Source organism: Dermacentor variabilis, chromosome 6 (genome assembly GCF_050947875.1).
Source record: "Dermacentor variabilis isolate Ectoservices chromosome 6, ASM5094787v1, whole genome shotgun sequence".
Taxonomy (NCBI): Eukaryota; Metazoa; Arthropoda; class Arachnida; order Ixodida; family Ixodidae; genus Dermacentor; species Dermacentor variabilis.
This window is the reverse complement of record NC_134573.1, coordinates 151,789,663-151,811,641: the sequence shown is the minus strand read 5'-3', so window position 1 is coordinate 151,811,641 and position 21,979 is coordinate 151,789,663. Positions and strand designations below refer to the sequence as shown.

Here is a 21,979-nt window from a genome sequence, read left to right as displayed (position 1 = left end):
GGCATCATGAAAACCGAGGAGAGAGGAGGGATTACATTGGAGTAGCTCTGAGCTTTGAACAAGCCTTGATCCCGAAAAATGTTAACTACTAGTGTAGTCTTGACACACACACTGACTGGCCATTGAAACTTCGCAAAATGAGATCAGTCGGCAGAACAACAACAACAACAACAAAAAAGGAATACAACAATAACAGTTTTCAATGAGGATGATTGTATTGTAAATGCACCCTGTTCCATGGTGCTGACTCTTAGAAGAAATGCTGTTTGTTCCACTGCTCAAGACTTGTACATTCTAGAATCCTGTAAAGAGAAAAATGTAGAATAGCTGTGTTCGACTGTACACCTGATGCAATAGATAGTTTTCATAAAGCGTGGTTCGCAGAATTGAATTCCATGTTCAGATGGCAGTGTACCCATAGCATCTTGCCATGCACTATTATGCTATGGATGTAATTCTACTAATATGGCTTTACGAAAGCTGTATAATAGCTATGTTGTGGCTTTATTAATCTGTAACATTTATTATGATTGAGTGGAAGAGGCTTTAGATGCTGCGGCTGCATGCTTTCCTCGTAGAACCAACTTCAGAATGGTCCATAGCATACTTCATGCACTGTTGATGACAAATACAGCTTATCAACATGTACAGAGTGTTATATGCCAAACGATCTTTATTATTATTATTATTATTATATTTTATAAAACAGACTTATTAAAAATCTGTGTGATATTAAATTGCTGTGTGATGGCAACTAATTAGAGAACTCTCTCTAACTTTGCAGTTATTCATATTAGGTCACATGTTCCCGTTCAAATATTTAAGCCAATTCTTGTTGTTGTTGAGTTTAATGGCTCATAAGCAACTAAGGCCATCATGCGCCAACCACAAGGTATAAATTTATAGCGGTATAAATATTTCTGCAAAAGGCATTGGACATATTGAATGCAAAAGAAAGGTACCGTCATATGCAGCGGATTCACAGGTGACCTTTCCGTGACATTGATTTTTGTTGCCACTGCGTTGGTGCTGCTTCTTACAACTGACAATGGAGCGACAGGAGTTCGATCTGAACTCTAAAAAAAATGCTGACTCCGTTGACTTTTCTTATCTTACAAGGACTCTTCATTGCAGAAGCAGCAATTACAGCAGATTGACTTATGTCTTCCTCAGCTGTCAATGTGTGTAGCATTGTACCTTGTCTTGTATTATCATCAGCATTACTCTATTCACTGAAGAAATTGCTAAAAAGCTGTTTGCATTAGCAGCTGTGTGAATCCTATATAAAGCCGTGGCCCAGTATATAGGGCTCCTGGCTTCACTGTGGGAGGCATGGGTTCAAATCCCACTGCCAGGCACCCAACAATATAACATGGTACAAGCAGACCCCTGACCAAGCGTCAGGCTTTTCATAGGTGAGTTACGTGGGAGAGGTTTCATACAGTTCTTCGTGCTTGCTGTCCAAGAACTAAAGAAAAAAAGCAAACAAAGCACCCTGCATTGTCCCATGTGAATGCTGGTCTAATTGTCTAAGTTTTTCTGCAATGTTGTATTTAGTTTTCTATTTACATTCTGAGTGTATTTATGTCTGAGATTGGTCTATTTGAGGTTCCTGTTCAATTCCTGTAGTTTTGTAAACCTCTTTCTTTTTTATGCCTTTCATTGCTGTATGTTCTTTTATTTACTCCCTTTTTATACCTGTTGATAGGGGATACTGGTGGAGTCTGTCAACTATTCAACCATCTCCTGTAGGATAGGATAGGAACAAACTTTATTTGTCCAACAGTTATTGATGTTGGTGCCCGGGGCTAGGCTGCCAGGGGTCCATACCTTTAAATTTGTGACCTTGTTTTTTGAAACACAAACATAGATTTCAATTTATGGCTCCTTGTAAAAAAAGAAAGAAAAGAAATCTCAAGTTTGATTGCTCGTTGAAAGGTCATGACTGTGGCAATTGCAGGTGGCACCGAAGAGGAACCAAGAGTAGCAGGTCCGGATGATGTGGCATCTGCTAGTGTGCAAACACTAGTGCTGCCCCTTCCCGGCCACAGTGTGCGGTACCCACAAAATGAAGGTAAGTAACCCAAAGCATTAGTGGTCATCTCTGTGTAAGGGCACAAGGTACTACATAACATGGTCGGATAGCTGTGTGTGTGCATGTGGTGCTTTCTAGGTGATTCAAGGCAATCAATCTCTCTGCACCGCTCAGAGGAGTAAGCAACCACAGCATGTTTGAGCTTAGCTCAGCCACAGGCACTAGTTGTTGCATTGCATTGACTGGCGTGCCGCCCGGAACGCATGCATGGCCTCTGAAGGGCACCCAAGCATTTTGTCACGAAAAACACAGTATGCCCAAGTTGACGAAAGAAAGGCTTATTTACTCTCAATCTCTGGTGGCAACCAGCACTGTACAAAAGCCTGTTTCCAGAAGGCACAAAAAGCAAAGGTCCCAGTGCCAAGGACGAATGCACAGAAAGGCTGCTTCTAGCACATCACTTAGGGGGGCAGGAGCTCTCTGCAGTTACGCTGTGTGCTTACGCAGTGGATGAAGGGATGTATTGTGAGTAATGCGGTTTCTGTCAGTGTCTGCCTCCGATAAGTACGGCCACATCGTGGGATCTTAAACGCGCTCTTGGGGACAAAGGAACAAAAACACAGTAGTGTAGACAATCACAAGGGCATTTATTGCAAGTCTTATACATCTATCTAGCCAGCTGAATTACCACCAATAGAGCATGCCTATAGGTGCTGACAAATCGAGGAAGTTCGACTCACCGTGACAGGATAGCGAACGAATATGTTTGCCCCCGTGCTGGACACCAAACCTAATTGATTGTGCGTACAGTCACGCGAACGGTGACGGGTTCGAACGATCACATTTGTCCATTCCGGTGTCCTGCTCCTAAGCCTTTCGCAGGACAGTCCTGTGAATGGCCAGCAAACATGCGAAACGTCCATGCAGCTGGCCAACTCCAAGCCAAAGAGGAGGAGGCTACTCCCTTTTGTGCCCGAGTAACCTCACTGTTAGGTGGCGTTATCAGCACAACAGTTGCACCATCTCTCGCAGTATTCTGCAACTACACTGACCGCCGGCGGCGCTTAGCTATGCGGCAAAGCCGCATTACAGGATAAGCGAGAGCCGTCCGGGAAAACAACATAAGGGGGTGCAAGAGATTTGAGCGTCCCCACAATGTGTAGAAGAGCCATGCATAAGCTTTAGGCAGCATTGTTTAGCTTAGTATGGACTGTAGTGAATTGCAATCTGTGGCCTGTACTGTAGAAAACACAATATCAAAAGAAGCAAGGTGTAGCACCTGTGCTCTCATTGGTCAATTCTTAAGTTTGGCGGTTTTGTAAACATTGCATCATCATGATGCGGACTTCCAGTTGTTAGTCTGGATGGCATTTGCTGGTGCTGCAAAGTTATCTCATATGCAGTTGCTGATTGGTACAAGGAAATACTGGCTGAGGATGGACTCACCCTGGATTCTTTCAACGAACAGAGGCACAGGTTTGTTTATTTCTATTTGTTTACAATTGTATAGTTGTTTATAAGTGTGTTACAAGTGTGCAAGGTATGGCTGTTTAATAGCTGTCACCTAACAAGCTTTTTGTCTCTGCTGCCCACAGTTATTCTTATTATAAATGTAGAAATAAAGCAAGTTGAATTAGGCAAAACATGCAGGCTTAGTCAAGATCTACTTTTTTATCCCCTGTTTTGACCTTACACCTTTTGGTTACATGAGCACAAACTGAAAATTATTAGGTGCTTTAGCATCAAAGTTGCTGTGTGTCTGGATGTCCATGTTGGAGACCTTTGCTTAATTTTTGCTGCTGATGATTAAAGATGGCAATTTGAAGCATTTGTTTTCACTCTTTGGTCTCGAAGAGTTATGACAACTGGATTTGATCAATTGATGAGATTAGGAAATTCGCTGGCATAAAATGGAGTCAGTTGACAGAGTAGGGGTGACTGCAGATTGCTGTGCTGTTTCATCCTGCAGAGAACGTTTATGGGATTATGATAATTATTACGGTGTAAACATAGTTGTGTGCAACCTGTGTGGTACGCTGTGGTCATGATATAGAGAGAGAGATAAGGAAGGGGGAGAGGTAGGGAAGTTAACTAGACTTTGTAGTTGACATAATTTACTATCATAGCATACGTGAACAGTACCTACAACGAAAAAGAGAATGCCATTCTCAACCAGCTTGTTTGATAGAGTGCAGAAAAGTGGCATGTTGTGTTGCAGGGAGTTGTCTATGAGTGGCTGCTACCGCCACCTGGTGGCTGTCCCACGAGAGGTGCAGTGGCAGGAAGTGAGCTACACAGACCCCCTAGCCGCACTACTGCTCAGTGACCTTGACAGACTACAGGGCCTGCCGGAGCCTCAAAGCTGCGAAAGTAAGCATTTGAAGCCTTTTGTTTCTGTCACTGCTAATGGTGAATAAACTGTTGTCGCAGTAACCTTTATAAAGGTGCACACATTTTCTCATTTAAAGCTGATAGCTGTGCTGTTGCCTTTAAACATTTCTTTCATTGCAACATGATGCCGGGCACTGGAACTAGCTATAAATTGCTGCTGTAAGTTTTATACTCCTGTCAATGTTACCATCAGATATGAAAAGAATCCTTTGCAGATATATGCCAATCCAAGCAACTGGTACATCAAATAAAGCAAAGCTGTATAAGTGTGTTTTATTATTTTGAAAGTTGCTATGCCCAAACTGCTCATTTTTAAAAATTTTGATATTGAATGTTTTCCTTCTAAAAAGCAAGTTTTTTATGCAAAATAATATAATATTCAAGCACATAGTAAGTCAAATTAACATAATAAAGTTTATTATTGCTCATGATAAAGGAGGTCAGCTACCTGCTGGTAATCAACAATAAAGAACATAGCAAGAGCATAGTTCGGAGAGTTTTATCATTTTGACAACGCCTTACCGGGAACACCCGAAAACAGAAACTGAGGAGGCCTTGTGGGGATAGTGGAGAGAGTGTCTGTGTTTTGCAGTGAAGCTTGCCTCCTGAAATCATAGGTTCGTGGCAGTGAAACATTTTTACTGCAGAATGCTCCCTAGGGGACACGTAAAAACTTCCAGCGTATAACCGAAGTTTGCTGTGTGGCCTGGTGAGGGGCGTCTTAACAGCTTTGCTGTAAGTTCATTCACCGTACAGATCATATTATGTAATAGCTAAAACACAGGAACCAGCATACTGTCAGCATTATTAAGGGCCTAAATGTGAAAATGTGCACTTTTCCCTAAAGGTTACCATGATAAAAACACAAGTATGGTATATGATTAAGCTTACTGCCAACTTTTTGACACGTGCGTTCAACTTTGTTCAAAGAGAAGTAGTCATCCTGGCAGGGTTTGTCAGGTCTTCACTCTCAAAGTGGATGGAGCCCACGGAAATTGTAATTTTTGCCCTATGTAGTAGGCGAATGGAAAGGGTAATTGTGGGGTGCGAGAAATGAGAAATTATAAAATCATATTTCTAAAGATACATAACTAGGCCAATGCACTGCTATGGAGGTTGGGTAAACTCTGCAAAACGGATACATGTGCTTGTGATGTTTGTGCACAACAAAGTGACGCAGTTCAACGGCAGTGGTTGTAGGAATAGTATGAATGTCTAAAAGGTTAGAAAATTCTATTCAGAAGTTCTTTGGTTATCTTTAGGCATAACATACACCTGGGTGAGAAGAATAAGGATGCTATGAAACACGTGAAGCCACCGAACAACGAAGCCAATGAAAGCATATGGAAAATTAACTGTTCCTTTAATTGAAATGTAGAAATCCTAAGGTAACTGGAACTGGACGAAAACCATGTGCCACCGGTGGGAGCCATACCTACATTCTTGGCGTTACATGTGCTATGCTCTGCCAAATGAGCTATGGCGGCAGCTGTCCCCCCATCTACTTTCACGAGTATTTGTGTACTAGGCTTAGCCCTGGTAGCGCTAGTAAGCACCATTTATAGCCATAATGGCAGTTTCATTGTTCCATGCACTGAGTGTCTAGCCTTCTTAAAGGTAATAGCTTTCTTGGGCTCATTTGCCTGTTTTCGTGGTCAGTGGTCAGGCTTTCCCTATTGATTCAGAGGCACTGACGCAAAGGGCACATTCCTTGGTGAATGCCAACTATTATGGCTCTCTGAGACAAATCCACTGTCCACCTATACTACTACCATAGACGTGCTCGTTAACAGCACTGTTCTCTGTGGAATTATGCAATGAAACAACAAATGCTACTTAAAGATCTTCGCTGCAGCAAATATACACCATCGAGCGCACCATTTGTTTAATAAAGCGAATACCCTTATTGGAGTGTTTGGCTATTCGCTTATATTGACAGTAATTGTGGATGGTTTACGTACAATTTTGTGTCATTTTATGAATGCCTCTAGCATACTGCTTATGTTACTCAGTTTAATTTTGGATTTCATGTTTGCTTCTTTTGAATGCATTTGATTACCCAGTGATAAAGTCTTCGTATGTATTGAAAAATGACGTGTCAAAATAATGCATGCATACAGTGCATGGAGTATTCATTGATTCTCAATACGAGCTTGATTGCAAATTATCTGTTGTGTGGAGCCAAAACTGTATCACAACATTCATGCCCGCAGGTGACGACAACGCAAAGAGGGCACTGAAGCTGGAGTTCAACCTGAGCTCATCATGTTATGCCACCATGGCAGTAAGAGAGCTGATGCATCGGGAGTGCACCTCATGGGCAGCAGTTGTATCAAGTTGATGGTCTTGAAAAAGAAAAAGAAAAGAAAAATCCTTGGCAGTTTCTTGGACATTAGCTGCCTGCATCAGTGCTTCATGTTGAATGTTTTAAGCATGTTTTTGTAATTTGCCCCTTCAAAGTGTGTTGTGCCGACACTTTCGCGTAGCATCGTTCTTACACATAAGCAATAGCCACTTTACACTTGTGCCATGATGCTACTGGTCGAAAGTTTTCAAGTTAGTTTTGCAGAAAAGTGCATGAGATGTGATGCATAAGCGAGCTGAAGACACCATAGCTGTTTCCTTGTGTTTGGATGTATCAGGAAACTTATATCTTTGTAGTGGAAGTCAAGCACCAGAGAACTGGGAACATGGTGTCCACCTATATTAGCACAATAGTGTAAAGGGCCCTGTGTCATAGAAAATTCAGCGTCGGCTGTCGTTTTGGCAAAAATGATTCCAAACTACGCATAACCAACCACACAGGCCCTCCGTGTAGTGCAAAGAAGTTACTGTACTAATTGAATCTCTAAAAGTAAAGTACATCAGTAAAATCGTAAAGCGCAACTTGCACACAACCTATAGACATGATAGCATCTGATTGTAATTTGAATATACAAGGAAGCGTAATTGTTATGTGGAAACTCAGACACAAACGCGCCTTCAAGCATTTCTAGCATTCATAGACCAGCCATGGTGTCCGAGATTTGAGCATGCAGGTGCGTGCAAATCTCGGAGGCCACAGTGGGACGTGCCCAGCTCCTTGCAACACCTCCAGATGGCACTCGCCTCCGCTGCATAGCGGCCCACGCTAGAGTTTCTACCACAAAGCTCCCCTTCGTGCACAGCGTTCGTTGCCAGTAATTCCTGGCAAACGTTACGGTTACATAAGCTGCAGGTGCCGGGAATTGTGAGAAGCAGTCAGGGATCATTGAATGCTATCACGTTCCACTCCTAAAGGCGACACTTGAGCGTCCTCCAAATTTTTGTCATGGATTGTGTGCCAGGGCAAAGCAAAGTCCTAGGTTGGCATGTGCCTTGTGGTGGAGCTCCTTCTTTGATAGTGGGGAAAATGGCAGACCAGTGTTTTTCTCCATACCTTGCCACCAAGCTCTTCGGGCTAGCCTCTGGGTTTAAGTTCACAATACAAATGCTCATGTTATCATATTAAAAAATTCCAAGCATATTTAGGCATATCATAAGAACCCAACAAACACTGACACCAAGGACAACATAGGGGTAATTACTTGTGCTTAATAAATGAAACAAAGAAACGATAAATTAATGGAAATGAAAGTGGAAGAAAAAACAGCTTGCTGCAGGTGGGGAACAATCCCACAACCTTCGCATTTCGCATGCGATCGTCTACCAATTGAGCTACCGCGGCGCCGTTTCCCCATCCACTTTCTTGGGTATTTATGTTTCCCAGTAGAACCCTGGGAGTGTTAGCCAGCGCCACCACTCGTAAACCTTGGTGGCAGATGTGGAACATCCTTTCTGCCGCAGGCGTCACGAGAACATGATCTTTTTGGGTAATGGCAACCGGTCAATAAACCCACACATACTACCTGAAGGCGTCAATGTTGCCAGATTTAGGACCTTTGTTAGGTAATAAACGAGAAGAAAGGTAAATGGCTCCGCAGTAGCTAAATTGGCCGAGCATCGCAAGCTAAATGCGAAGGTTGTGGGATCGTTCCTCACCTGTGGCAAGTTGTTTTTTCATCCACTTTCATTTCCATTAATTTATTGTTTCTTTGTTTCATTTATTAAGCACAAGTAATTTCCCTATGTTGTTCTTGGTGTCAGTGTTTGTTGGCTTCTTTGATACGACTAACAAAAAATCAGGCTCCTCGGTTAGCGCCCTTTCTTTTCGTTTAAGCACATTTAGGGTAACTTACCGGGAATTGTGGTAATTACGAGTGTACATAAAGTTCCCTTCTGTGATGTGGATGGCTAGTTTAACAAAATTTACCATTTTGACATTTACCTCTTATTGTTTTTCAGTCACGGCAGGCTATGCGGCACAGCCACAGAACACCCTGCTGATTGGCCGAACTTTCTAAGCAATGTCGGTGAAAGTAGTTGTAAACGTAATAATTACTTTTAAAATTTATAAGGGTGTGCAAATATTTGAAACTTTGAAGTCATGAATTGGATATTCTTATTCTATTCGGTCCTCAAATCAGAAACAGATTCATGTTATATTGGCTTATTTGTTTATAATGCCCCATTTAAGCTTTTGATTAAGCTTACTGCATAATGTGCGGCATAATGACAAACTTAGTAATGTAGCCAGTGTTGGGATGTCAACATTGTTTTATACATGTATTAGTGGTAAAGAAGGCTATTCAGTGTTCGAATCGAATAGTCACTATTCACAAATGCGGATATTTTTCTGATACTTCACATTGCCAGCTATGCAAATTCAAACCTGGAGCAAACTTCACCCATGTCACAGTGCACATAGAGAACGGGAAGATAATAGGAAGCTGCATCACTCAAAGGAGCCACATTTTTTCCAGCCACTAAATTGCGATCGTTCACACTCGCATTTTGCTCAGACATGGCATTTGACAGTGGGCATTGTTCGGTATTATTTGTCGGTGTGGTAACTGTACGGTCTCCAAATATGCTCAATTTCATGCACCAGTAGTGGATCCATCTGCAGTGACCACCAATTAGAGAAGAAATGCTTTGCTTTGCCCTCACTGTAGTCAACATGTATTTCCGTTTCGGCCTCAAGTGGACAGTAAATGGGTGCTATTAGGCTCATAAGACTTCCTCATCATATGTACAAACACACATTCTCTGAATAATCCTGATTTGTTTATAATGCTCTATTCGAGTTTCTGATAAAGCTTACCACATAATATGCAGTATAATGACTAAACTTCGTAGTGTAGTCAATGCTGTGGTGTCAACATTATTTTATACGTGTATATTAGCGACTGCGGTGCAGCCAGGAATTTTTCTCGAGGGGATGGGGGCACCCACTTGACTTGGAAACTGCAGCTGAAATTTTTATTGCGTACAAGTACATTTGGGTATGAAATATATACGTACAGAAGGAGGTCTCGTAGTCAAAGACTATAAAGGTTATCTTACTGTTAATACTTACAACAGTAAGATAAGATTTGTTATTACAGCAAACGGAAAATTGGTGTATACATGATTAAAGTACGAGCATAAATACATAATAAATAAAACATAGCTGTGAAAGAAAAAAAGAAGAGAGGCATAAAATAGCTAATAAGTCAACTTTACACATATTGCAAGAATGTGTGGAACTCGAATTTATATGTACTAATGGCAGAATATTCTTTTAAGCTTAGTGGGTAAGGTATCCCATAGTGAAGTTGAGGCAAAATTAGCTATGAATTTCCGATAATTAGTTCCTGGTTTAGGCAACAAAAAGTTATTCTGTGGAGTGAATCCTGTAGAAGTGACATGGGGGAACTGATGTGGGTTAATAAGGGACACGTGGAAGTTTTCCATGGACAAATTTGTAAAATAAAATGCTGAGGGAGTATTTGTTTAATTTATCGAGAGGTAGTATGCTGTGATCATGAAGCAACAAGGAAGCATTAGCTGTAGGACTGTTAAATATCATGATATGTATAGCCCGATTTTGAACGTACTGCAATGGGGACAAATGTGTGAGGTAAGGTGTTACCCCACACATTAGGTGTTAAGGTGTTAGAGATACCGTATTTAAAGTGACTGTGAATAAATGCATAATAATGTGATCGCAGGGTTTTAATATCAAAGTATGACCTAGCCTTTAGTAGAATTCTAATGCTGCATGCTGATCTCTTCATTAGTGAGTGAGCTGCCCATCCAATTTTACCCCCAGGAAGGTAGTATTGTCCGAAGCAAATACGTCATTACCAATGTGAATCGCTGGAGTGCTGGAAATTTACCTATTGTGTGAGGAAAAGTTAATAAAATTAGACTTTTTAGTGTTAATACTTCATCCATTACTCCGGCGCCAGTTAAATACATTGGCAGCATCAATGTTAATTTGGATAAGGGTAAGTCTATACATTTATCTGCACTTATTATGGCAGTATCGTCAGCATAGAGTATACAATTAAATGAGCTTAGGTATAATGGAAGGTCATCGATATAGATGACAATATGGCATGCCAATATTAGTTACATTAGGTAATGAGTAAGTACCAGATTTGTATACCAGTTGTTCTCGATCTTGTAAGTGCGGACTAATGTTAAAGCTGGGCAGGTTATTCCAATCAATTGTAGCTTCTGAAACACTATGGAGTGAAAAATGGAATTGAATGCCTTTGAAAGGTCAATGAATAACGCAGCAACAAAACTACCAGCATCTATTGCAGTTTTGATGTCTGTTAAGGATATTAATACTAGCTCATGAAAGGGAGAGGGAAGAGCTGGGGGGCTGGGGTAGCACATGCTACTTTCAATTCGTTGTTCACTTGACACTATTCAGTTTCGTCCAAAAAACTACTATTCACGTTTTGGACTTGTAATTCAACGCCTTATTTTGCCCATTGCTGCCTTTACTAGAGGTAGAAGGCATAGATCATTGCTTCCCAGAGTTTCTAGCCGTTAGCTAAAAAAATCTGAGGACACCTAAGTGCTTCTTACGAGTTCTGTGAATGTGAAAGCATTAATGTCCAATTGAACAACACTGAGCGATTCTTCGAGTTATGATCTTTTTGCGGGCAAGCGAGCACGTTGAGACACTTGGTGCATGTTGATTTGGCCTTACCAAGGTGTAGTTGAAACACAGGCGAGAGCTTGCAAGGACAAGGCACGTGTGGATAACACGGGTTTCCAAGAGCAAGGGCGACGTGGCGATGCGCTCTCTTCTCGCACAATACCGCAGCAGCAGGTGTTCCCTTTCGCCCGCTCTGCTCCATTTGAGGCACGAGCCAGCAAGCACACGAAGGCCCTTGGGACACGGCGTCGCAGCCACTGGGAAGTTAGGTGCATTTTTGCTGCTACAGACATCGCTGGCTTTTTCACTCAGGGGACCATTTGACACTTCCGCATCAATAACTAATAAGTACTAGATTTTGGGTCATTGCTGTATGTGCCAGCGTGTTATACGCATGCTCAGCTGTATGCAGCTCAGGTGTACAGCAAGCAGTGCACTTGAAAGCCTGTAATCTCGCCAGGAGGCATACCAGGTGTAACCCACACTTCCTGCTGCAAAAGTTGAGCGTCCAGCTTGTATGCAGTACAGCTTGCACAACAAAATGAAAGTTCTGTGTAACACCTGGAATCATATCTGCCAGTATTCAGTGCTGGTGCTGCCCTTGAACAGCTCGTGCTCTTGAAAGCTGTAAGCAAGAGTTAACTCGCCTACATGCTAGGCGCCCACACAACTGACGAGTCATCACACGTGCCGCAAAGTCAAGTTTGCACGGCACGCATGGGATGGTGCACTGTGCTCACGTGCCTTGTAAAGTTTTGAACTTGCATGGACTCAATTATGCTTCGTAATGTCTGGTTTCTGGTACCATAAAGTTGCATGACGGGTACTTCCTGTGAAGTTCTCATAAAGCCTGCTTGATCTCTTTCCATTTCGTTAATTAGCTTATGTTCAATATCTTTAGAAAAACAAGCTTCCATGCAGCAATACCTATGCCAGATAGTCGCATATGCACATGCTCACAGTGCTTTGCAGGAAGTCTTTATCACTAAAATTAAGGAAAAGAGGAGACATTATCAAATGCAACAGTGCACGAGGCACACTGTCTTAGCCATACACTATTAATACAAAGACTGCATCTGTATAATTTAGTGTTTATTTTCCTGGTGTGCCAAGGGTGCGTCGCAGGTACTCCTGCTTAAGCTCCAACAGGTTGGCCTCAAGGGAAGCCAGCTCCTCGTAGCGTTGGCTTTGCCGTGCCTGCTGAATGTAGCCACGAATTATGGCCATCTGTTGTGCCAGGGGGTCTTCCTCTTCTGGTGGCGCCTTCACGCTGTTGGGGCTCCAGCCTTGCTCTGGCTGTGGCTGTGGTTTGGGCAGGCCAGGCAACCCCAACAGTCCCTGGCGTAGGAAGTGGCTGGCCGCTAGCCGTAGGGCACCCCGTAACTGAAGCTGGCGAGGCGTGGTGCCTCCACTGCCAATCTGTCGGCTGCAAGACAAGGCACAGCTTGTACTGCTGTGGGCTGAGTAGCAATGTTGCAAGAGCAGCACTGATTTACTTGATTAACTTATTACTGAGAGTAGGTTCGGCTAGTTGTTTTCTAGCACACCAGATTACCCTGGCAGTGTGTTACTTTTGGCTGGTCAAAATCAAGCGGTTGGAACATGCCGCATATGGCCGGTCCTTTCAGAGTATGTACTGTGCTCAAGCTCAGAGGCACTCTCGCCTTCGACTTGGGAGTATGATAGAGATCTGGCGGAGTTCTGGTCACGCGGCTTTTGCAGCTTCCGTTGTTGACGTGGCGTCTGCCCCAGCGATAGTTCACGGTTGCCTCAGCGCCTGGCGCCTTGTTTGACGACTACACGAGAAGCTGACGTATTTGTCCCTTCTGGCCTCCGACTAGTGGCAGCATGTTCGGCTCAGGCGCACTTTCTCTGGCTCCAATCTAAAGCGAGCGTCAAATTGTTTCAACCCAAGTCGGAGCTTGATGGGAACCAGCCGAATGTACCACAAATTCCTTGAGCTGAGAATGCCGGGAGCAAGGCATTCATGGAGCTTTGTGTCTGAAAGCTACAGCTACAATATGGTGGCGCAGGGCTTTTCGGAATACTTTGACCACGTGGCATTTATGCACCAAATGTTGGTACGCATATTTTGCATTCCATGCCCTTTAGAATGCAGCCACAAATCTGACTTGCAACTTTGCGCTCAGCAACGAAATACAACAGCCACTGAGCCACCAATGACAGGCTTCATAATGAACAGTGTACTAGAGTGTGTATACGATTACATAGACCACCCAGCTTATGCAATATTACTGTTAGTGTACTTAAATTTCCTATTACTTTTTAATTTGCAGATCTGGAAAGAAATTAAAACTCTCTTCAGTAGCAAAACTAACACAACACCTCTTGAAATGTTGATAAATGGTTTTCTTTATACTGGAGTTGCGTTAGCAGACAAATTTAATGCACATTTCCTGGAAGTGGGCAAATATACAGCTTCAAATCCCCTCCCAAGTAATAGCTCCCTTATGTCATACATGCACACATTAAATTCTGACTTGATATTTCTGACACCAACAACAGAAGCAGAAATGACAACCATTATTGGTTCTCTAAGAAATACCTGTGCTCATGGGGATGATGACCTTTTACCACTGCCAATTAAACATTCTATTGGATGCTTTATAGGACTGTTGACTTACATATTTAACCAGATGTTGGTTACTGGAGTGTTCCCAGACAGACTAAAAGTAGCCTGTGTTACTGTTGTGATACTGTGATAAGTGATCGTCAATGTGGCTTCCAACCTAGCAAGCCGACTGAGACCGCATTACTTGATATAAAAAATGTCTTAATTCAAAACATTGAAACGAAACTTTTTACTATTGGTCTCTTTCTTGACTTCAGCAAAGTGTTTGATTCGGTCCCAACATGATATTCTACTAACAAAATTAGAAATTTACGGAATTCATGGCCTCGCTAAAGACCTAATCGAAAGCTACCTAAATGGAAGACAACAGTACACAAGGCTACGTAAGAACACTTGCTCTGACCATGGAACATTAAAATATGGTGTACCTCAGGGGTCCGTATTAGGACCTCTCCTATACACTACATATATAAGTGACGTCATAAACATTTCTTCAACTTCGAACGTTATCCTATACGCTGACAATACTAACATCTTTTCTGGCTTATACCTAAAAGAACTTCAGGAGCAAGCGAATATATGGCTTGACAAATTACATGCTTGGCTGATTATAACTCAACTGACATTAAATGTTAAAAAAACTAATTTCATAGTATTCCACACAAAATACAAAGCAATAAAACACAACCCAAAGCTCCATTTCGATTATTCAGAAATTGCATGTAATAGTAGTTGCAAGTTTCTGGGTGTACACTTCCACAACGATATGAGCTGGTCTGATCACATCACTCATGTCAAAATGAAAATGCCTCGATTCATAGGTGTTATCGGCTGCACTAACCATCTTCCATATTCTGTAGCAAAGCAGCTATACTTTTGTTCATTCGCACCTCACATACTGCAAATTTGTTTGGGGCATGTGTAATAAGACCAATGCAAAAGAATTGATAATCATGCAACAAAAAGCACTGAAACTATTAACGAGAAGGCAAGGTGGCCATAATAACTTATTATCTGTTTTTCACGTAATGCGTTTTACTGAGTGCTATAACTTTAAACTAGTGGTCCTTATCTATCATCGTATTAAACAAGACTATTTTTTTTTAGTCAGCAATATGTACCTCAGCCGTGATATTCACTACAACTTATGAACAATCTCGCTTTTTTCGATTAGACTGAAGACAAATTATGGCACTCAATAACTAGATCATCAAATAATAAAAATATGTAATAGTTTTCCTTCTGTAGTGGAAATTGCACAATTGAGCAGGGGGTGTATTCTGTAAGAGTCCACCTAGTGGGACTGTCCATTTCGGCTGCTGCTGATTGGATGCAGCTGTACGAGCGAGGAGGAGACGAGCAGCCCTAACCAATCAGGAACAGCCGAAATGGACAGCCCACTAGGTGTACTCTTAGAGAATACCTCCCCAGATCTGTAAACCATTTTAGAAAGAAAGCAAGATTACTTTTTGACTCAGGTTGAAGCGTTATTGTGTGTTTTTTTCCCCCATGTTTTATTCTGTGTGCGTTCGTATCCTACCAGCTGCGATGTCTACCGCTGTTTGCTTAAGTGTAGCTCATTAAACTCCACATGTAACATTATGCCCATCGTTTAGTCTTACTTGAAATTTTGCTTGAAGCATTCACCTTTTGATTTGCTTGTGTTCATTGATTATATTGTTAACACAAGATGGAATTGTTTATACTTTATTACATTTATTGCGAAGGTTTGCATGTAATTGGTAAATGTTTTTGAATGCTTCTTTGCCGACCTCACTGCTGACCTGTATCTTTACGAACCGGGTTGTAGGCCTAGACAGCAAGCATGCTTTGTCTGTTTCCTTTTGCCTCATCTCATTGGCATGATACATTGTTGTATATGTACACATGCGAGAATAAACCGTATTATTATTAAACTTCACTGCAGGATATTTACTTATCCCTGTCCTGCACTAGTGAAAGCCATCACATGCCTGCAAATTTCTTTATCTTATCACCCTATCTACCTGCCACCCTTGACAGTTACTCTAATAGACCACCAGTAATCCGCTCTACGCATTACACAACCTGCTCAACTTTACTCCTTTCTTATCTCATGTGTGAACATTCAAACAAAAGGAAGAGCGTACTTAAGAACCAGCTGGAAAGTAGCTCAATTGCTTTTTTAAAGTAAACGTCGCTAAATTATCATTCACACATTCTGGCTACATTTGAGGTCAATCATGATAGGTGAGCCCAACCTTTTCAAAGCAGCAGCGATGCTCACCTGACTAAGTCCAGCTGTTCAGCTATTCGGCAAAGGCGTGCCCTTGTTGCTTTGGCTTCCTCTTCAAGTCCTGACCGGCCCTCCCTGCATCAAAGCATGCACAGTGCAATATTGAGTTCAGTTTCTAAATGCGTGCAAGTATATGGCCATATCTTGCATGAGCCAGTTCAGTTTCTAAATTCGTGCAAGTATATGGCCATATCTTGCGTGAGCCACTTATATTTGCGGGGACATGGCTCAACCTCGTAGCCTTCACTGCCGTCATGTGCGAGTGTTAGCTTCACGCTCGCTAAATATGCAGCAATAAGCTGTACCTCTCAAGCAAACGAGTCTTATTCAATAGTTATTTCATATTTTTGAGTGTCATGTGTGTCACTGAAGTGCTTCTCAAGCCTGCACTTTCACTGTCCGGGTAAAATAAGCCATCGTGAATATGAGCAACTCTACCTTTAGGCACATCTCACAGTTCTCTAAAGTATGAACCTCAACAAGAAAAAGAGATCAAGTCAAATTTTCATATACAGAACGTGGATATAACGAATAATAAGAGAAATAAAATAAGAACAACTGTAGAATGTTTCTGCCTGATATCAACATGTATTGCATGCATGTTTATAACAAATAGCAGATTACCAACGGTGTTAAATGCGACTTTAGAACAAAGTTTGACTGTACTTGGAATTGAAACCAACTTTTAGAAATAGCAGCCTTTTGTTTTTCCATGAATGTCAAGTAATACTTTTAAAATCTCACAGTTGGGTTGACAAAATGTGGTGTTCCATTATTTTCACATTCATGAAAAAAGAAAAAGCTACGGTAGCATGGTCTTTCCAGCACTTTCATCAAATGCAGTAGTTGCTCACCTCATTCCATCAATCAGACGGTAGTAGCCAGGCAGCAATTTCTCAGCTTCATCCATTAGTTTCCGCATGCGCTGCAAGTCAGAGGAGCGCTTCAATTTTTCAGCACATTAAATGCAGTGTAAAACGACATTCAAAGTCTGGAGCGATGTAGTATGTTCTGCTGCCCAAATGCTGCATCATTCACACTGCTTGCCTTTTGCACTGCTGTCACTTTTTGAAGTATCGCGAAAACAAGGAGAGAGCACTTAATACATATGTATCTGCAGTTTTCTCGTGTCGAGGCGCCATTTTGCATTTGCAGAGTGCTGTGAGGGATGACTCAGTAACTAGCTCACATTCTGATTGGTGAATGTTTCCGGCAGCAGTGACGGCACCAATCAGTCTGGAACCAATTGCCGTGAAAAGGGCCTTTTCAGTGGTATTTGCAGCCTCCAAATTGAATTACGCGCCACTCTGGATGCTAAATGTCTCGGTGTGAACATGCTCTAAGGCCGCACTTGTGTCCTACCAGCGCTCAAATGCATGACGCTATGTCACACACAACAGTGACAACGATACTCAGAAAAGAGGCAGACATGCCGAAATACTACAAAGTCGCAGAAATTACAGAAACGAAGTGTAGAAGGCAGGCATTGCACTTTAGTGCATTTTCATGCATCTGTTCACGCGACAGTTCAATGTAGATTATGGCATTACTCAAGGAGCGCTTGTTGGAAAGGTCTACAATCAAGAAATTGTGACAGAACCTCGTATTGAGCCAACAGTGGAGGTGGCTGCTCGGGAAGCAATAGGCGCCGGTCCAAGAGCACGCGGCAGTCCCGGCACAGGCGCAGCGGCTCGTCCCCAACGTTGGCAGCTGGGCTCCCAGCAGACGCCACCAGCTGCTCTGCAAACACGCTTCCTGTATGCACACTGCGCAGGCTAACGTCTAGAGGCAGGCATGTGCTGCCTCTCGCAGAAGCAGAAGGTCTTAGTACATACAGACACGCTGCATGTTTTTAAACAAAGCAGCCACTGCGAAGCAAGTTGTACTTTCAAGTTTAGGCAAAAAGACCAAGGCACATATTCATTAAACTTCTCTTATGTAAGCGCTGTCTGCAATTAGCCTACACTGTGATGATGATCTCATGTCATGTCAAATGCTATTTATGAGTGTTATGAGTGGTGAGAGGTACACAGGGAAATAAGGAAATGCTTTTAATGCAAGGGTACTTTAGTGAATACAGCTAGCCCTGATTCATGCAAGAACTCTCCGTTTATCTTTGCTCTCCGTTTACTAGCCCTTTACTCTCCGTTTATCTTTGCTATATGAATTTAAATGATTTTAAATAAAATGCCAATGTCTAGCATAGCGTACACTGCACAGGAGAAGCTAGGATATAGGTGCTACAAGCACAGATCTGACACAAGGTAGCACAAAGCAACTTTGGTACAATGGGCTGGCATGATTTATTTTTCTTAGGATATTGTTCAGTAGATTATTAAAGCAGTGTATTTCCAACTTCAAAAGTCATTAAAAAGGTACAGTGACCACATCCCCCACTTATCTGTGCAAGAAGAATATAATGGTGTCATTGTTGTCACATTTATGAATTAACTTAAATATACACAAGCCCTTATTTCATCAACATAAAAAAACCTTTATGGTTGTGGAAGTCAAGCACCAAAGAACAGAAAGCATGGTGTCTGACTATATTGTCACCAAATGTTTGCCAGGACAAAGCTAAGTGTGAGGCTGGCATGCACCTCTTGATGGGCTTTTCATCTGATGGCACTCACAACGGCTGGCCAATGTTTTTTTCTCAATACCTTATACCAACATGCTCTCCGAGCATGAGATCTTGTAAACACATCAGTTCATAACATTACATTCCAATGTGCCACATTCTTCAAGGTTTTCAGCATATTTAGACCACATACACCCACTTTTTTTTTTCAGCGATTACTTGTGTGTACATGGTACCGTTATATCGAAAAGCTTACCCAAGTCCAGCAAGATACAAGTATCGAGCTACTTACGAACAGTGGCAGAGTCCAGGAACTCTGAGCATAGCTGGCACATAATGCCTCCACACAGACGGCAGTGATGTCGTCGACGGGAAATGCTGAAAGCCTTTGCACAGCTGGGGCACAGTTTGACGTCAGCATCATCTACCCAAGGCACAAGGGACCTTTCACGGGCTGAAAAGTACATACAGTGCTCAACCTAGGATTCGGCACAGCACCACTCCTCGGCATGATTTCACTGAAAGGGCTGCTGTTGTGTCTATGTTTAATGTGCTACACCGTCAAACTACCTGTTCAATATACCTACCCAGAAAGAAGTCAAATTTTCTTAAAAAAGGAGAACTTTGTAGCAAATATGCTAGGCAGAAATGCTGACAAAAAACTATTAGTGCCAACAGTAGTTTACAGAATAGAAGGTACCTTGCGTGTTGTTCTTAGCATGTATTTGTGTGTACAGGTAGGGACAAAATATTGCGGACTGTGGAAGCACATGGCATAATGCCAGCCAGTGGTGTCTAATGGCGGGTGCCTGGTGCCGCAACTGGCACTAGCATTCTATCTAACTTGCAAGGGTGGCGATTATCAAACATCTGGCCTTTCAAGCCTTGGAAAGTGCTGCAAAGCGCGCTCCTGCAACAGTGGAGTGTCTTTTAAACATTTGAGGAATGATAAACGGGTGCTACCACTTCCCACGACGCATGCATTCCAAGGCAAATTTAGTGCATGTGTGAAGAGCCAGAGGCACTGCACAGAAAGTTTTGCCCTGGATTCAGCCAAAATACCCTTGAATGTGTGCATCATGAAAAGTAATACCATCTGTTTATCATTCAGCTGTTTAAAGGGTCCCTCACCAAATTTGGGCATTGCAAACAAACAAGTGTGGTGCACACGTCATGTGGTGACAGCCCTGTCTGCAAAGTATCCAACAGATACACAGCATGAAATTGGTTGAAATATCAAACAGAAGCTTGTGTGCTCTCCTTCTTGGGCGAGCAGCACTTCCAAGCCAGATAGTCAAGGTCACATGTACAAATGCATCTACGTAAAACGCATTATCTACAATGTAACCGATTATGGCATGTGACTTCGGTAAATTGTCTAATGCTGAAGGAAGTGAGCCACGTAGCAAAAATGGAAGAGAAAAAAAAGAAGGAGACGGTGCTCATGATACAAACGTGACGCAGTCCCTCAGCTACGTTGGGGAGAATGTAGGGAAGGAATGGTGCTTGAAAACGCTAGTCATGGCAAGGGAAGAGAGTGTCTATATTGGCAGTGAAGCTTGCCTCCTGGCAGCATTTCCAACACAACATTTCAATTTCTCCTATCTTTAATAATGAGGCTATTTGAAAAATTCTTGCAGTAAAATGCTCCCTAGACAATGACCTACAGCTTCTAGTGTATAACGGAAATTTGAAATGGGGCCTGATGAGGGGCCTTTTAAAAGAAATGCTATTGATGTGGCAGGAGTGTACCTTGAGGCAATTTCTGAGGCTTGAAAAGTGGCTACCAGAAGTTAAATAACTGCTACCTTTGCGAGCTAGATGGGACACAAATGCCAGTTGCAACACAATGTGCCTGCCGTTAGAAGTCACTAGTTGGCATATTGCCATGCACTACCACGGTCCAGAATACTTCATCCCCACATATTCACACATGAGTGACCTTGCATACATGTGTAACAGCTCAAGTGTACCGCATATGACCTGCACCACATTGGTCTGCAATTAGTTGGAGCAAATAAGTACACAACATTCAGTGCTCTCACGACAGGATAACGATAACAAATGAACATGCCACAGAGATATGTTCTTTTTTCCAAACATGCTTTCACAGTGCTCCTATGTCATATGCCATATATGTATGTCGTACAGCCCGAGTTCCATGGCGAAATCATACTAGCATGCATGCATGCATATGGATAAGGCCAACACTGGTGCATCTTGCACAATTAATGCAATGAACCATGCAAACCCTCATATTATCATGTATGTGGGCAAACTACAATGGTGGCTTAATTGTGTCCTGAAATCAACAAAATGAGATTCAGAATGAATTTTCTAGGCAATGAAAGACAGATAAGAAGGTTAGAGCAACGACCTGCGATAGATTATTCAAATATACCGCAACGATTGGAATGACTCGCAAACAATTCTACTTGCACTGACGAAAAATAAGCAGCGTGAAGCGAGAATGAAAGGGTTATTTTAAACGTCACACGCACCTTTCCGCATCTCGGGGTCGCTGGGGGCGTCCACTACAAGTTTGGTCAATCGGATGAGCAGCTTGTTGCTCTGCCCTACGTACCGATCCACTCGACGACCGCGAATTAGCCGGACAGTAGCTGTGTGAGCCTGGACAACTCCTGCGAAGTGATGCGCACGAATTACGTACAGCTATTGAATCGTGATTTATGGAGTAATTGAATACGCACCAATTTCCTGTTGTCCCCAATCAGGCGTTTGTTCTTCCTCAACGACGGGAGAGTCCGCGAGGATCTTTCGTCTGGCGCGTCCTGCGTGGACACTTCATAAGCTCACTGCTACCAGTGGGGCGTTGTACTACAGCGAGCATACCGATGAAGCCCTTCAGCGAGTGCAGAACATCTCGCTCGCCGGCAGCGTGGTTGGCTTCGAAATGAGCAGTTAGCTCCTCGAAGTTTCCCAGATCTTCCACACAGATGGGACAAAGATACCCTTCCTTTACCTCTCCCATAATAGCTTCTCAGATGCAAGGGGCGAAACCAACTGAAACTCCCCGCAGTGGAGAACTTGGTGACGTCAAAATAGCACCGTCAACAGAGTTCTTTGCA

General features: G+C 42.5%; 2 protein-coding genes across 2 annotated transcripts in view; one reads left to right on the top strand and one right to left on the bottom strand.

The window, feature by feature from the left end:
• Pus7 (pseudouridine synthase 7) overlaps positions 1 to 15,955 on the top strand; it is a 27,950-nt gene extending 11,995 nt beyond the window's left edge. The window contains exons 8-11 of the mRNA XM_075696290.1: positions 1,961 to 2,074; positions 3,439 to 3,511; positions 4,254 to 4,405; positions 6,640 to 15,955. Of these exons, the coding sequence (XP_075552405.1) occupies positions 1,961 to 2,074; positions 3,439 to 3,511; positions 4,254 to 4,405; positions 6,640 to 6,767 (467 nt within the window). The 3' untranslated portion in view covers positions 6,768 to 15,955. The remainder of the gene's footprint in view (positions 1 to 1,960; positions 2,075 to 3,438; positions 3,512 to 4,253; positions 4,406 to 6,639) is intronic.
• Positions 12,519 to 21,979, bottom strand: Rbsn-5 (Rabenosyn-5). Its single transcript, XM_075696292.1, has 8 exons — positions 21,744 to 21,979; positions 21,602 to 21,682; positions 21,392 to 21,532; positions 19,183 to 19,344; positions 17,910 to 18,064; positions 17,164 to 17,234; positions 16,301 to 16,384; positions 12,519 to 12,867 (listed from the first exon to the last, which is right to left on the bottom strand). The coding sequence occupies exons 1-8, from the start codon at positions 21,880 to 21,882 to the stop codon at positions 12,534 to 12,536; spliced, it is 1,167 nt and encodes a 388-aa protein (XP_075552407.1). The 5' UTR covers positions 21,883 to 21,979; the 3' UTR covers positions 12,519 to 12,533.